The sequence below is a fragment of the Embiotoca jacksoni genome, unplaced genomic scaffold (assembly GCF_022577435.1).
Source record: "Embiotoca jacksoni isolate LCO1_2020_lvr unplaced genomic scaffold, fEmbJac1.0.p SCAF_27, whole genome shotgun sequence".
Classification (NCBI taxonomy): Eukaryota; Metazoa; Chordata; class Actinopteri; family Embiotocidae; genus Embiotoca; species Embiotoca jacksoni.
Genome location: NW_027185378.1, coordinates 3,495,284 through 3,511,198, shown reverse-complemented (window position 1 = coordinate 3,511,198; position 15,915 = coordinate 3,495,284). Strand labels below are relative to the sequence as shown.

General features: G+C 43.7%; 1 protein-coding gene across 2 annotated transcripts in view; it reads right to left on the bottom strand.

Moving 5' to 3' along the window:
* Positions 1–15,915, bottom strand: part of LOC138205128 (transcription factor IIIB 90 kDa subunit-like) — a 94,439-nt gene that overhangs the window by 42,357 nt on the left and 36,167 nt on the right. For both annotated transcript variants that reach the window (XM_069160846.1, XM_069160847.1), the window contains one exon: positions 14,107–14,403. In XM_069160846.1, coding sequence (XP_069016947.1) covers positions 14,107–14,403 — 297 coding nt within the window. The remainder of the gene's footprint in view (positions 1–14,106; positions 14,404–15,915) is intronic.

The window sequence follows — 15,915 nt, the reverse complement described above, 5'->3', positions numbered from 1 at the left end:
TTACCATTAATGACAAGTTTGCGACCCAAACACATTTTGTGAAAATCGTAGCAGCGCGCGCGTAACGAAGAAACAATATCAAGTATCGGATTGCGGCCCACATACGGTGAGTGTGCGTTCCCTCACCAGAACGTGTGTGAAGCTTCTTTATCGTGACATCACGATGAAGACATTCATCTATCTGAGAAGATGCCAAATTCAGTTCACGAACACAGCTGGCCTGAGGACAAACCGAGGAAGAGGCGTAGCAGCAGCCTGCTCCACCCGCGAGCTGTTTCACTCCATCACCCCCGTTCCTCACAGACAGGTAACCTGACCCCACATTTACCCCCCCCCCCCCCCCCCCCCCCCCGCCCCCTCTCTACTGCTTCAGGAATAACCCTCCCCCGCCCGTCTCCCACACACCCCTGTGTCCCGGGCGGCAGGCAGGCAGGCTGTGCCCGTCTGATGTGGTCAGGAGGATAAGATGCTTCACCGCAGAGGCTCTCTAATACCACAGAAGTAGAGGAGACAAAAAAAAAAAAGAACACAAAGAGAAGCAGAAAATGTGCCCTGCAGGAGCAAACACTAACAGGTGAAGCGGACGGCCTTTTGAAGACGGAGAGAACAAGAGATTTGAAGGAACAAGGGTGGGGGAGGAGAGTGGGAGAGCTGCTGGGGGAGAGAAACTGAGAGAAGTACGAGAGATTTTAAAGGGTGAGGCAGCTGTTGTTCTGTGTGTTTCTCTTGGTGTCCACAAATCCCCAGAAAAAGACCAAAACCGACAGTGCGTGAGTCCGTCTCTCAGGACTTCCCTGACTTTAACGCTCAGCCCCGAACCCACCGGATCCTACTGAAGATATGAAGCTTGCAGCTCACACATGTAGAGCTTCATTTTTAAACACGCTTAGTAACTTCCTTTTCCTTGTAGCTGTGGGAGAAAGAGATATATAATAAGCTTAATATGTGTAATGTGCACGGAGCAGAGGGCAGCAATAACTTAAAAGCTCCTTTGTTACACTCTAATTTATGACCACTGTTGCGTGTGCATTTGCAGTTTCAAACTCTTAAGAATCTGCGACAGAGACCCTTGAAATGCTTCAGAAAGACTACGGCGATGAAGCAACGAGTCGGACGAGTTGTTCTGAGCGACGTTCACGTTTCAAGAGGGCCGGAAAGTCAATGTCCAGGGCAGAAGCAGCGTCAGGACAGAAGCGCAACCAGATTGGTTTGATCTAATATTCGAAGGGGAATCGTCCCGCCAGAGTCAGACTGTCAACACCGAGTTTTACTGTGAACTTCTGAGGGCGTTCGAGGGGGAAAAAAAAACATTCGCTGCAAACCACCTGAAATGTGGCGCCATGGCAACAGCGTTCTCCAACATACACAAGTTTCGTAGCTGCGCAACACAATCATCACTTCCCACCGGCCCGACTCGCCGGATATTTCTCGCTGTGACACTTCTTTCCGTTTCCCAAAATAAAGCTCAAACTGAGGGGTCTCATTTAAACACTGTAGAGATGACGCTTGATGCGATAACAGAAAACAGGACTTCCAGTGAGCGTTTCAAGAATTGCAGCAGCCCAGGGAGCGACGTATGGCTACACAAAGGGAGGACGATGAAGGAGATGGCGGCCAGATTTAAATGAAGACGAGTTTTTGGTTGTTATAGATGCAGTCTCCGAATGTTTTGATCGCACCTCGTTCAATACTTGTTAGTACGATCAAGTCAGCGTTGTTCTGGACTTGTATGTGGTGAAACCTGGCTCCTGGACAACCACCTGCTTTATTTATCTTAAAGTTACACTATTACAACCCAGATTGGAAAAAACATCTTGTTTTTCTAATACAATCTGTTGAGAGTAACAGAAATGTAGAATATCACAACTCTTATTTTGTTTATATACATATATAAAACAATAAACAGTAGAAGAAAAGGCGACAGAGGAAAACAGAAGTAACGGAGAGAAGGAGAAGAGTGCTGAGAAAAGTAGGCAGATGAAGACAAAAAAAAGAGGCTGAGCAGGAAAGATTAAGAGAGAAAGAATGAGGTAGGTAGGAGATGGAGAGACAAAGAGACTGATGGAGGAAACCAGCAGGAGGGGAAGGCAGGGGAGACCGAGCAGACAGCTGCTGAGACAGAGAAGACAAAAGAGGCGGAGAGAAAAGGCCACGCAGGATATAAACAGAAAAATATTAGCCGAGACGCTGAGAGGAAGGAGCTAATGCAGAAAAAATGTTGAGACCGAGAAAGAGGCTCGCGGATCTCCCTCTCTAATCCTGAGATGTGTTTCATTTCGGCCCTGATCTGACGGAGACTGACGGAGCAGGAATAAAAAATAAAAAAAAATGAAGAAAGTCACGCTGGCTAAATTAAGAGGAAGCGTCAGTCTGCTGACTCCTCCACACCTCCTGTCCTCTCTCCCCCCCCCCTTCTCTTCTCCTCCATCTCCTTTCCAAACAACACAAAGACTGCATATGTGTGTGTGTGTGTGTGTGTGTGTGTGTGTGTGTGTGTGTGTGTGAGATCTGAGGGATGAATGGGGCTGTGTGGCCTCGGTGCAGCAGGATCACCCATCATCCACACCTCAATCGCAGACCCACATTATCCAGACTGTCGGCTCTTGATGTCAGCAGTAATCCTGATCCTCTCCTGCATACACAGAAACCCCCTCGACCTGCGGCGAGGCCGGCCGAGGGGGCCGCAGGGAGGAGAAGGGGGAAGATCTTTTTTATTTTGTCGGGTTTTCTTTTCTCTTAAGACAGGAGAGTTACTGATAGTGCTGCAAAATGATCACAAACAGGCAATACTTCCAAAAATGGAAAAATGGTCTCTTATCATCTTATCTTATAATCTTCAGGCTTTCTGTCCTGGTTGAGTTGGAAACACCTGTAGTTGCTGCCTGTAAGGACAACTGCTGTCCCAGTGAGACATTTTACATGTAATAAATATTTTCCTCGTGTAATAATATAATTTTTAATATGTGCCTTAAGTGCCGTGAATATTAAAGGACAATGATGGCGCTAGCGGGGTAAGAAAAAGGTTTGTTGGGGCTAAAAACAGAAGCATGATATTTCTGTGATTTCCAGCATATTTAATAACATTTTTTTTTCCAATTCTCGTTTGACCCTCTTCTACTGTTCCACGAAAACATCTCCGGACCAGTCGGTTAGCTACGTACCTGAAATGAAGCAAAACAAAAAGGGCAGCAGCTCGCGGAGTGAAAGTCCATCCCTGCAGCGGTATGAGGTAATAAGGCTCGGTGCCAGCTCTGCCCCGGAGAAATAACCAGCCAGCCGAGGCAATAAATAGAGTGAGAGATTCTTGCTGACACGGGCGGGCTGGGCAAGCCCATTAAAACGTGACCTCCCTGACCTTGGAGGAGCCCAGACTGCGTGCACGCCCACTCAACCACCTGCTCCTCCTCCTCCTCCTCGTCCTCATCTTCCTCTTCCCCCGGACATAGAGCGGAGAGTGGGACTGGTGTTGGAGCTGCGGGACCATGAGACTCCTGGAGGCTCAATGTGGACCGCTTGCTTATATTCGACAGCTATCCTCATGACTGTGTGTTTAATTTCTACCGAAGCACGGCTCTGGTGATATTCTTTTTTTTTTTTTTTCGTATTTTCAAAAATTCCTATGAAAAGCACAAAACCAACAAAGAATGGATCGTTTTAATGTTCCTTCCTCACAGAGATCCAATGTTGTTGCGCTGAGTGACAATTTCCTTCATCACACAGTGTAGTTTACTGACTCAGTCCTGCATAACCCATCCTGCTGCCCCCAAATATTCACCAGAGCACCAAATCTGATCTTCATCCGCCGATGAAAATAGCCCCCGTTTGAGAAGATAATCTGTCGCTGTCGGGACCGTCTCTGTAATGAATGCTTTGATTAAGAAACGATAATGATTTCTGTGTGAGCACACGCCCCTTGGATGATTTCATTTTCTGTTCTTGACACTGGTTGAAGTAAAGATTCATCTGTCATTGTAAACAGTAGCAGGCAAACAGGACTAAACAATGGAACCAACATGACCTCATCTTTGTTTCCATTGTTATAAAGAAATCTCAAACCAGCCGTGATGTTTATCATTCATCTCTCTGCGTCCTCTCATAAACCGGACAGATGTTTGAATTGAACGTGACGGTTTCTTCTCAACAGAGCGAGCGATGTTTTCCATATATTGAATAAATATCCTCGATCAAAGCAGACGTCCTGTCAAACTGCTCCGGTTATTTTCAAAACAATCTTTTAATTCTCCATCCCGAGAGCGGGACGAGTAAATCATCAGAGCACGCAACGTAAGAATATGAGGAGATGAACTGACGACTCTTTGATGGAGAAGGAGGACGCCGCGGCAGAGCGGCTCGAGAATCCGGAGAATGTCGTCAGAAATGTGAAACCGCTGAATGTGTGCGAGAATCAAACATTCAAAATGTCAGATTGCCGCCACAGGAATTTGTATCCAAATGTTGCCTTTGCCAGACTGATGAATCAGCTCCTCTGTCTTACGTGGAGCCCGACCGCCGGCTCATCTGCATGAAAATATTTACAAACCCAGTATGGAAGTAATCAGAGGCCGACACGCCGAATCAAAAGAAGAAGAAGAAAAAAAGAAGAAGAATCGGATTCCCTCCCCCCCCTCCGGCTTTTGTACGTCGTCAGTTTGAAATGTTCAAAGAGCTCCAGTGATGAGCTCACGATGAAAAGTAACAATGTGCTTTTATCTCCACAACAAACTTTCCGTCAAGTTTTTTTTTTTTTTTTTTTTACCTGCAGTTCTGCTTGTTATTGATTTCATGTGTTTGTTTTCCAGTCGAGAATAAGAAGGAATCACATCCCCGGACTCAAAACAGAAAGTGTCAGCATTAATGGATGATTCAACGCCGGGGCACAAAAGTTTGAAAAATTACAGCTTTTAAACTTACAAGTTGTCAAAATAAAATCTCCTCATGCAACACGGATCTTCATCAGAGCTTTCATAAAGTCCAAAAAAAAAATACTACTTTCAACGTTCAACTTTCCTCCATGACTGAAATTTGAACACCTTCAGTTCCATAAACACCATCTGTTGACGACAATCGACGGATTCGATCAAAAAGCACCAGAACGGCTGCTGAGAAACTTTCTGTTGTGTAAACTTCTGTTTTCAAGATGGAGAATCAACCTGAAACTTTCAAAGAACCGAGATTTAAAGAAAGTAGGACGTCTGCGTGAGCTGCCTCTCGGGAGAAATTAACCTCCGTGCTGCAGCTTTCACACCTCGTCTTGACAACATTAACACATTACCTGCAGCTGAGCTCTTCTTCTCTTCCACTTCGACTGAAGATTTCACCATAAATGCAGTTTGAATCGACCCAAGGAAGTCTGTTGCTTTCAAGAAGTGGTATTACTGTATTATATCAAATGTGTGCAGGGAGATCCCGACCTACTCTAATGCTCTAGTGTGAGGATAATTTTTTTTCCCCTTCATGCTATAGAAAAGCTACACATTTTGTTTTTAGTTTCATTTTTCACCTAAAAATTACTTTAAATGTCCAGCAAGGTCCTTCATTTTTTTACAAGCTGAAACTCCATAACTTTACTAGGCATTATTTTTTTTTCATTGGACTTAGTGATAACCAGTCAAGCCACAATAGTCACAATATTTTAATTTAAAAAAAATTATATTTTGAAGTTTGTACCACAAGAAAACGACAACTTCCTTCTGTCTTTTTAAAATCGAACTCAGTTTTATTGATTCTAGTCTACAAACTTACATATTGGCATCGAGGTGGCAAATTTCTGTTTCCTCTCGTTTAAACGTTTAAAGTTATTCATGTAAAAATAATTGCGAGCTTGTTTCCCCCCCAAATAAAAGGTTAAAAACATTCACACGCTCGTTTCCTCAGAGACGGAAAACAAAGTTAGCATGAGCCACGCTAACGGTTAAAAAAATAAAAACGGAATTATTCATTATAATGTTTTGCATGCCCATCCATCGACCCCAACCTCCTTCCTAAGACGTTTGATGTAAAAAAAAAAAAAAACATTTGTTCCTGCTGCTCTGAATGTTTAAAGCATTTGTCCACAAAAAAATAAAATAAGTAATAACTGTTGAATCTTTAATTACAGGATGGCAAAGATTTATGAAAAAATTATGACGTTCGCATAGTTTTCTGTGCATGTGAATTCAATCCGCGACACGCCCGACCCGGGTGGGACCGCTGCTCAACCCCCCCCCACCGTGCTGCTACGTTAACAGGGTGAGCGAGGGATGACACAGTGAAATCTGCTGTGACGTAGCGGCCCGGCGGCGAGCTGTTTCCTGCCTGCTAAACGGTAGCTGTCACCTCCCGTCAGCAGGCTGGCGGCGGCAGACGAGACGGCTTCCCCCCTCGCCTCCGCCGGCCAGGACACGCACATCATCTCAAATCACAACTGGCTGCTGTGACGGACCGCTACAGCCATCTCACCAGAGAGACTGACTGCTAACTGCTGCTGCTCTCAAACACACACACACACACACACACACACACACACACACACACACACACACACACACACACACACACACACACACACACACTGATTTCATATTCCACACCACACTGCTGAGGTAGCTTAGCTTGTACTGACTCATTGAAAGCGTATGATTGGCCGTCCGCTGAGAGCAGCGTGGGCCTGAAAAAAACATGAGACTGTTGTTCTTCTTCCTCTTGTGTTTCTGCTGCATATCACTGACACCCGCATCCCTGTCATCGCCCGTCTGTCTGTCTGTCTGTCTGTCTGTCAAGCTCTACTGATACAGTAAGCCCCGAGGCACTGCACACGCACACACTCTCTCTCTCAGGCCTGCCCAGCTGTCCCCGCAGCACACAGCAAATAAATGCGGATGGATTAACCGGCGTGAATTAGTAATAAGTCATTATTAATTAAAGGGACAGTTCGCCTCCTTTCTGTTGTGCGCCAGCAGAAGATGGTCACAGGTTTCAAACTGTTGTTGATTGAAGACTACCAGTGAATTAAATATATATTTAGCAGGTGCTGAGATTCATGTATTTTAACTCGTCTCCAACCCCCACAAACACATATGTCTGGATTAATTAACATATTTATGAGGACCCACGATGACACTGTAGAAAACCCTGCAGTGTTTTCAGGTGCCAACAAAATTTGAAATCCCTAAGCTCCACATTGGGTTTTGAATTTAGTAAAAAGTTTAGAATTTCTTTTGATAACAAAGATATGAAAGGGAAAAACATCTTTGCTGAGGACTGATTTCCATTTATGTCCAAATTGTATATTGACAGATTTCAAATCACAGAACAAACCGACTCTGAAATTTGAGTCACATAAATGTAACACTAACCGTGCTTAAAATCCGTTAAAAAAATAAATAAATAATAAAAAAAAATGTCTGATATTGTCTGTGAAGTTTCTCCAGCTCAATGTCAATCAAAAATGTTTTACCCACAGGCAACAGGACTTCTTTAGTTTCCAGAAGACGATTCGCCTCTGATCCAAAAGACTTCTTTAGTCCTGATCTTTAGTATCTTCAGTTCTGAACTAAAGAAGCCTCGTGTTAAAATGCTACGAATCATATTCAGCTACAAATAAAAAGCCTGAAAAGCTTCTCGTCTGGTTGCTTTGGTTAAAACGGGCAGGCTTCAGGATGTTGTGGACTCAAGAACTACGAGTAGCTGCAAACTACCTTGCTACGAATCTTTGGTGTGAACAGCCCTTTAAACTAAAGGGGGACACTTCGTTTCCTTACAATTACACTTTCAGAAAAGAGATCAGTCTTGCAGAAGACATTTAGTCACAGATTCAGCCTTCGTGAGATCATTTTTATTTGTTTCAGGAATATCAATCTCAAATTTTTGAAAACAACCTACACATGTATCGAGATATTTCCTTTCCTTTAACAATCTTAGAATTTTGGACCTAAAAAAAAACGCTGCGATAAAGATCTCTCGATGAGAGCTGGGAACACTGGTGGCTGCAGGGATCGAACCGGTGACCTCCCGGTTTGAAAGGTTGCCTCTCTCCTCATTAGCGTAGCGAAAAAGACAACACAAAGGAGCTTCTGCAGCCTCTTTTCTTCAGATCTGACTGCTGAGGAGGTAAAGTGTGCTGCTCCTGGAACACAGGATGACACTTCTCTTTCATCCCTGAACGACTCCTCTGTGGACGGAGAGAGATGAGACAGATGCTGCTCATTTAAAAAAAATATATAATTGACTCAGCAGAGCTGCTGTCAAGAGCGCGGCTCCGTCAGAGCGCTTCTACGCCCTGAAACGCAGAGAGCGACGATTTTACCGCCGTATTTGCAGTTAGTGAGGAGGAGGGATGGTATAAAATGTTTCAGGACAAACTTCTCGTCTGTTGGTTTCCTTAAACGGGAGACTGACACCTGTTAAAGAGCGACAAAAAGAGGCGTGAAACAAAGTTCGATGTTAAAAATGAAATGGATTTTTCAGAGAGCAGAAGGCTCGACTGAAATCGGAGTTTCTCACTCTTCAAACCCCCCCCTCCCACCCCCCGCCCCCTCATCCCACCGCGCGACGTTTACAGGCAATAAAAACAGCAGAGTGGCTTGACAAGAGCTGGGGAGCTGTGCTCGCCGAGGTAGTTAAGGTCAGGGCAAAACGTCATTGATCGAAACAGAGTGCTCCGCTGAAAACAGCGTGCCTCAATCAATGCGGCCTCTAATGGTGTGAGCCGGAGCTCCCCGAAGACCGCCGCTATAGACCGACGCGACAAAGTCATCCGGAGGTGGCGGCGTCACGCTCCTCCTGCCGGTCGGGCCGGCCGCTCTCCAACTCACGTTCTACCTCTGATAGCACAAGTTGATGAAAATGCCATTACTCAGACAGGTTATCGACGAGGGCGACGGGCAGAAGGGAGTTTAAGCAGGAAGGCAGCCGACACCGCTCCCAAAATAGACACGCAGCTCGTACCTTCTGGAGAAGAAACCGTTTAACTCGCCCGCTAACGTGAAACTAACTTCATGCATTCGTATTACTGAAGATGATGAAATCTTATGAAAGGAAAGTAAAATATTCTTCATCATATTTTTGTCTTGTAATTATGAAGCCACCGGTTAGCTTAGCATAAATGATAATAATCAACATGTTATTTCTTTATCAGTCCGGGATTCCCAGTTTTGTTCTCTAATAGTTTAGTGCTCATTGTAAACCCATTTTATTTTTGGAGAAGCTTTAAATCAAGAGTGTAGAACAGAAGTGATTTTTTTTTTTAATGAATAATGACTATTTTAAGCTTTTTCCTGACAGATGTGTTCGCGGACATTATTAGTTCGAGGACGGAAATTTAAAAACTCAACTATAATTTCTATTTTTAGAGTTTCCGGCTGATAAATTGTTGAATTTTTTTTTTTTTTTTTAAGAAAACCTGCCTTCAGAGGGATTCAGAGGGTTGTTTCCAACCTGTTTGCATTCATGAGGGGCCGTTTCTTCCCTGATGCTGTGAGAGTTCATTCTGCACCTCACTGAACAACTGATGCATTTTATTACCGGCTTTGCTTTTATTGCCTCATATCAGCAGCCGCTCTGTCACTTTGTCTATCTTTTAGATTTTACAGCCTCAGTTCCCTTTAGACTCTAATCACTTCATATTTACATATTTATTCAGTGATAGTCTCCGATTGTGTGTTTCTTTTTTATTTTATTGTCATTTTTATTCAGTTTAACATCTATTTTAAGTGTTTTCGTTAGAATCCCGTGATGATGTGTATTATGAATCATTTATTTATGATTCATTTATTTTATAGAGGATGTTGCCGATGTTCTAAAGGGGAATTCAAAAAGTGAACAAGGTGGAAAATTCGCCACTACAATGCTGGTAAATACACAATTAAAGCCACAAAGGTCTTGTGCGGGTTTTCTGTATTTCCATTCTTCTTAAAACCAAAAAGACAACGGGTGACTTTGTTCCGGAAAATCTCTGTTTTCTTTTTACTTTGTTCTCTTTTCCTGACAGGATTCAAAATGAGTCCCTCTTTTACTTCCTCCAGTGCCCCGCGCTCCGCTAACAATGTCCACACACACACACACACACACACAGACACACAAACACACTGGAGTGCACAGATGAAAGGCTCTGCCCTAATGACAAGGTACCCTGTCCACTTAATACTTCAAAGATGGAGCTTGGGAGGGGTCACGATGCCCCCCCCCTTCCAGCCCCCCCTGCATCCACCACAATTAGCCAAAGCCTGAACCAAACCAAGACCAGTAACCGGCCTCCGAACACAAACAGAGAGGGACACACGTAAATACGCGCTGCTCACGCACTCCAGTTTTAGCGTAATTGTGCACATATGTCCACACACAACAGTCGCACACACCCAACTGTCCCAGATATTAAACAGAAGGACTGACTCACGAGTTTAACGTTCAAAATCATGTTAATCAGACTGATTGCACACTAAAAACTTGACAGGTTGCTTTGAGGAAGCATTTTTAAACACATTAACAGCAAAGGAAACATAAAGCAAGTCAAACCAATGACTGCATATAAAAGTGGAAGTAGCCTCCGGGTCTGAAAAATGAGGCCAATGCAGAAGAGCCTCAAGCTGCAATACCACCGAGTGCCACTAGAGGTCGGCTCCAAAACGCCTCCGACTCCATAGACTCCCATTCAACTTCTCATGAAATTTGAAGCTATCGGTGGCCGGGACGTGGTATCGTTGGGTTTCCAATCAGATCCAGTCAGCTCCACTGCTGGCTCCTCCCCCAACTCGTCCAAATATGGTCACTTCCTGCTCCGAACTAGCAAGATGGCGCAGGCCAATATCCAAACTCGAGTCTTGCCGTTCACAAACCAACGGGTGACGTCACTGTTGGTTGCCGTTTGGGTGAAACTCATTCTCATATTCTTTATTATTCTGACTTAGATGATTTTGTGTTGGAAAGGTCACATGTAGTGGAAGAAAAGACATAAAAGAAACTAAAGACTCGTTCCTTCTTTGGCATGAAAATTGATTGAGTAATGTGAAGCAGAAATCTGCTTGCTGCCACAAACATTGGTTTGTAAAACTGTAAATAATCAAATTTAAACCCAAAAAGAAAAGACACACAGACTGACTCCCGTCTAATCCCGCAGCCTGCAGATGAGGTCAACCTCCAGTCCCACCAGCCGACAACTGAACCCCCCTTCGATCACAACGATTTCTCATCTTTACTGCTGATTTTGTCATTCATGGCCACATACGATGAGCCTCGTCTCACATGAAGGATGAGTCAAACTAACGTCACTGCGGAACAAAACCAATAAAACAAACGGAGACACATTTTACGCTTCACACAAGAGCCAATGAGTCAGAGAGCTGTGATTCATTGTGGCTCCTCTCACTCCAAACATCGCCCCTGCCGCGTATTCCCATGACGACATGAGGTCAGAGGCATCACAGGGGGAACGCTTTCATCAGGTTAACGGTTGGTTTGACCTGAGACATGGACGGTTTTACAGTTTTGGATAATAACCTCCATAAAAACTGATGTAACATGGCGGAGAATAACATCATTTAAATGTTTTAAAGAGGGAAGGCAAAGAGCTCTTTTAAAAGGAGACATGGACCAACAAAATCTTAAAGGTCAGAACTGACAAACCGCAGGAGGTGTTTCCAAAAAGGAAAACCTCAACTTTTCATTTCCCACATCTCATTTCTTATTTATGGGTCATATGTTGTCTGTACAGCGGTATACCAGTAACACGGTATTATTACCCGTGTAAAAAAAACAAACACAGGACGAACAGAGATGCTCGCCTTGTGGTTGCCACACTCCTCTCCTCCTCGGCTGCCCGTCAAAACTCCGCAACGGAGAGAAATTAAACTGATCACATCACCATCTCCAACCCCGAAAAAAGTGATTAAAAACAACGTGGGATAACTTTGGACATCTTAAAAATGAACGCGAGTTTGTCCTCGAGGACGGATCTCCAGTTTGCAAAACAATGTGGAAGCAAGAGTGTCTCCGAAGGAGGAAACACATCAAACATCTTCAAGAATCCCTCCGCAGATTAAAAGCGTGTGTCCCGTTTATAACTTCAACACCGAACAAAAGTGTGAATGTGATTGTTTACGCATCGATTACAAAATTATAATTTAAAATAAAGATTATAAATTGAAATAATTTTCCATATTCGTGGCTCATTTACAGCTCGAGGTGCTGACATCAACTTTTTGAAATTTGTTTAGAGCCCTTCCAACGGCAAGAATTTAGCTGATATTCTGAGATGGTCATCATACCGTGAAAAACTCTGAAACAAAACAATCACAACATCTGCACACAGCAGCAGCTAAAGAAATCACATTTTACTTTCTTAAACTTACGTCCATCTATCGATAATCAATAAAGTTAACCGTCTCTCTTAAACCGAAGTACGTTACACCGATATTGTTAATATATAATATAAATTACAGAGAGTTCTCCGTCCTCTTTGGCGCTACCGACAGCTGACATTACAAAGCTCTAAAGGGGATCCACTTCCTCCTGCTCTTAAGTGGTGTTCAGGGAAATGAGTGTAAAAAAAAAAAAACCCAAAAAAACAACACTTCAAATCAATATTTATGGACACAAAAAGGCGTCTGCTGGGATTCATATCTGTGACCTTTAGGTTACAGGAGGCTGTCCAAACATCAGCACCCATCTCCCCACCCCTACCCCCATCCATCAAAACACACTTGACCTCCCACCCCCAGCCTCCCCCCCCCCCCCCACTCAGAAGCCATAAAAGCACAGGTTTCCTCATCAGGACAGATGTAGCCGCACACCACCGTTACTTCACATCCATCACCACCTCCACACGACCCGAAGAGGAGGGCAGGAGGGGGGGGGCGGAGCACCCTACTCCTGTAATTAGGTAATTACAGGCCACGTATGATGGATCCCTGTAGTTGTTTTATTTCTGAAGCAGATAATAAGTCACGCTGACAGAGGGTGTGATCGCTCCTCCGGTTTGTTTTCTGATCGAGTTTCATCTGTTTTGTGTTGCGGTTCGCGTCACCTGACTGCACGTAAACAAAAACCAGCCAGACTTTAAAAGTTATTCATCAGAAGTCTGTCACCTCAGGCAGTTTGACATCAATATCTTGATCACAGGAAAAAGCTGCTGCAGCTTTACCAACCGGATTCAATGTCGGCCGCTAGATGCCAACATCTGTTTCCTGAAACAAAATTGGGTACTTTGACTCGCTGCAATCAGCATGTCCATCCATGAACTTTTCTCCAGTAAAATTTCAACTTTGACCGACAGATGTGGGTCGTAGCGAACTCTTTTAACTTTAAATTGCATCTTTATTCACCTTCTTTATGCTCATTTTTTGGAATAAAAATGCCACAAAGATTTCAGGAACGGTTTCATGCTGAGAACAAAGTAGAGAAGTAGGCGAATCGAGAGAAGACAAGATGTAAAAAAAAAAAGACTGAAAATTGGTGAATAAATCAAGAAGATATAGTTTCTGCAAAACGCCTCAAATAAGCAAAACAACTTGCAAATTTTTGGCCAAAAATCCGCATCAGTGGCTTGAAGGGTTAAGAAATTGAGCTAACACGTCCCCCGAACATCTCCCACTCATTCCCTTCATGTCTGTGGAGCACCAGAAGGGTAAAACAAAAAAGGAACGACAGATTTCGCACACAGCTCAGTTAACTACGACAATTAGACCCGAGAGGGCGTTCTCTAACGTGATTAGAGATTATTATGGCGACACAGAAGCTACGAGAAACAGTGAAAGACGAACGGTGTCAAAAATCAGATCATCCGCAGAGGTACGGCTGCTTTTATGAACATCAGACACGTCGTCTTAAAAGCACCAGACTCTTCAGATTGTTTGTATCTGCGTGCTGTCTGTGTAGTCAAGATTGATTAATCTCTTATTTATGTAGCTTGGATCACTCTGTTGACACATCAGTTATTACAAAGCCAGAAAACAAATCTAAAAAAAAAACGTGCACACAGAGAGAAACAAATAAATGAGATTAATGTGCTCCAGAAATTAGCAAACTGATGTGTGACAAATCAAAAAATGCTTCCGATCTGATTAATCTGATTTCTGGTAATGTGACAGCAAACAGATTTAATCTGATAATGTTTTTAAACGAGGTTGTACTCACCGTTCTCCTTCCCGTCTGTGATGCAGGTGTTGATGGAATCGTTGAGGCCCAGAGTGGCTGACGTGGGCATCGGCCCCAGGATGGAGGCCAGCGACGGGGCTTTCCTCTTCGGGACGCCCCCCTCCTCCTCCTCGTCCTCTTCCTCCTCGTATGGCCTCTTCTGCTCCAGTTTGATCAGAGCCTCCAGTGTGAGCTCCTCGACGTCTTTCTCGAAGTGATTCGCCACAGCCTGAAGCACGTCCTCCTCCTCTGGCTCCTCAAAGTCGTCCAGCTGGGACGACGCGTCGTTTTCAAAGTCTGGGGAAAGACGGCGAGATGTACGGAGTTAGGTGGCGTTTGATTTATCGCTTTTCAGGGTGATCCAAGAGGCAGGAACACCAGAGGTCAGGAAGGGCTACGAAGTTTGAATTCAGCTGTTATACAGTAAAAACTGAAACAAACGACTTCTCCTACTAATATGGGACATAAAATCAACAGGTTGTGTGATTTAACAAGTTCACACTTAAACCAGGACCTCTTACAGGCTCCTCAACATCCCTGAACTCACAGTTAATAACCTGATGTCAACTTAAACAGCCACCAATGGATATATAAACAGAAATCTAGACACGACACTGCATTTTACTAATGGGAAAATACAAAAATAAAAGTTTGAAATCACAGTTCATGCTTCACTAGTGTGAGTAGAGGCTCTTTTGACGCTGTTTACAACATTATAATCTGCTGTCTGGAGAGAAACCTTTCATGTTTTCTTCTGCAGACACCTGGACTAGTTTGCAGAAGGAAATGAAAGAACTTGGTGTCCTAAACTGAATTCAAGATACTCGTTTCACAAATGATTTTTCTTTAAAAACTTTTCCGAACTGGTAATGTTACCAACCAGGCCTGGTCGCTAACTTAAGTGGGATTTAGCTCGTTAAATTATGATGAAAAATGTTGTACATCAACAACACACCCAAAAAATCAGATCAGATAATTGTTTTCTCTATAAAATGTCAGAATATGGTGACAGGCAGGTTTATAGCCGACTGAGTCACCGTGAACAAAAACGTGTCCTCGTGAGAATGCATAAATTTCTAGATTACCAACAGTACATTTGAGCTCACCTTTACTTTATTGCACCTTATTATGCAGTTCATGACTCCTCTGTGTTCCCTGAGGATTAATAAGGCCGCATAATTGTACATCATAGTTATAGTTTTCCAGTTTAAAATAATTCAGTGAATAAAGAAAACACACCGAGAGCCACAGCAGCGGTGAAAAATGGACGAGATGTGGATATAAAATGCCACGAGAGCAGAGAAATAATTCTGTTTCCCGAATCAGCGGGAATGGAAATGATGATAAATCATTCACATTCTGACAAAATAATTTGGGTCGGAGTCGTGGTCGTTCTGGTTTCTGAATTAAAATGTGGTACTTTGATTAGCCGTAATTTAAAAATGTCCCCTTCTCAGACTTCAGAAAAATCAAGTCGGTCTGAGAAGAAACGAACCGCTGGCGGATCTGAAAGCAGCCGGAGGAGCAACACGCCTGAAATCAGTGACAGCCCCGCTGCGAGAAAAACTAGGTGGGTGCCCTAGTGAAGAAAGGCGACACAAACAGCAGCACGGAGTTTTCATCCCGTCTGGCTGACTGACAGAGTGACAAATAAAAGCAGCATCGCACATTAATATGGCGGAGTTTCCCCTGTGATGTCTGTGTTTCGGGCGTCCCGCTCAACCGAGTCAACAGCTGGTTGCCGTGTTCATTTTAGAGCTCACATCTCATGTTATGAAATTATCATTCTTATGTCTGTCGCAGCAACAG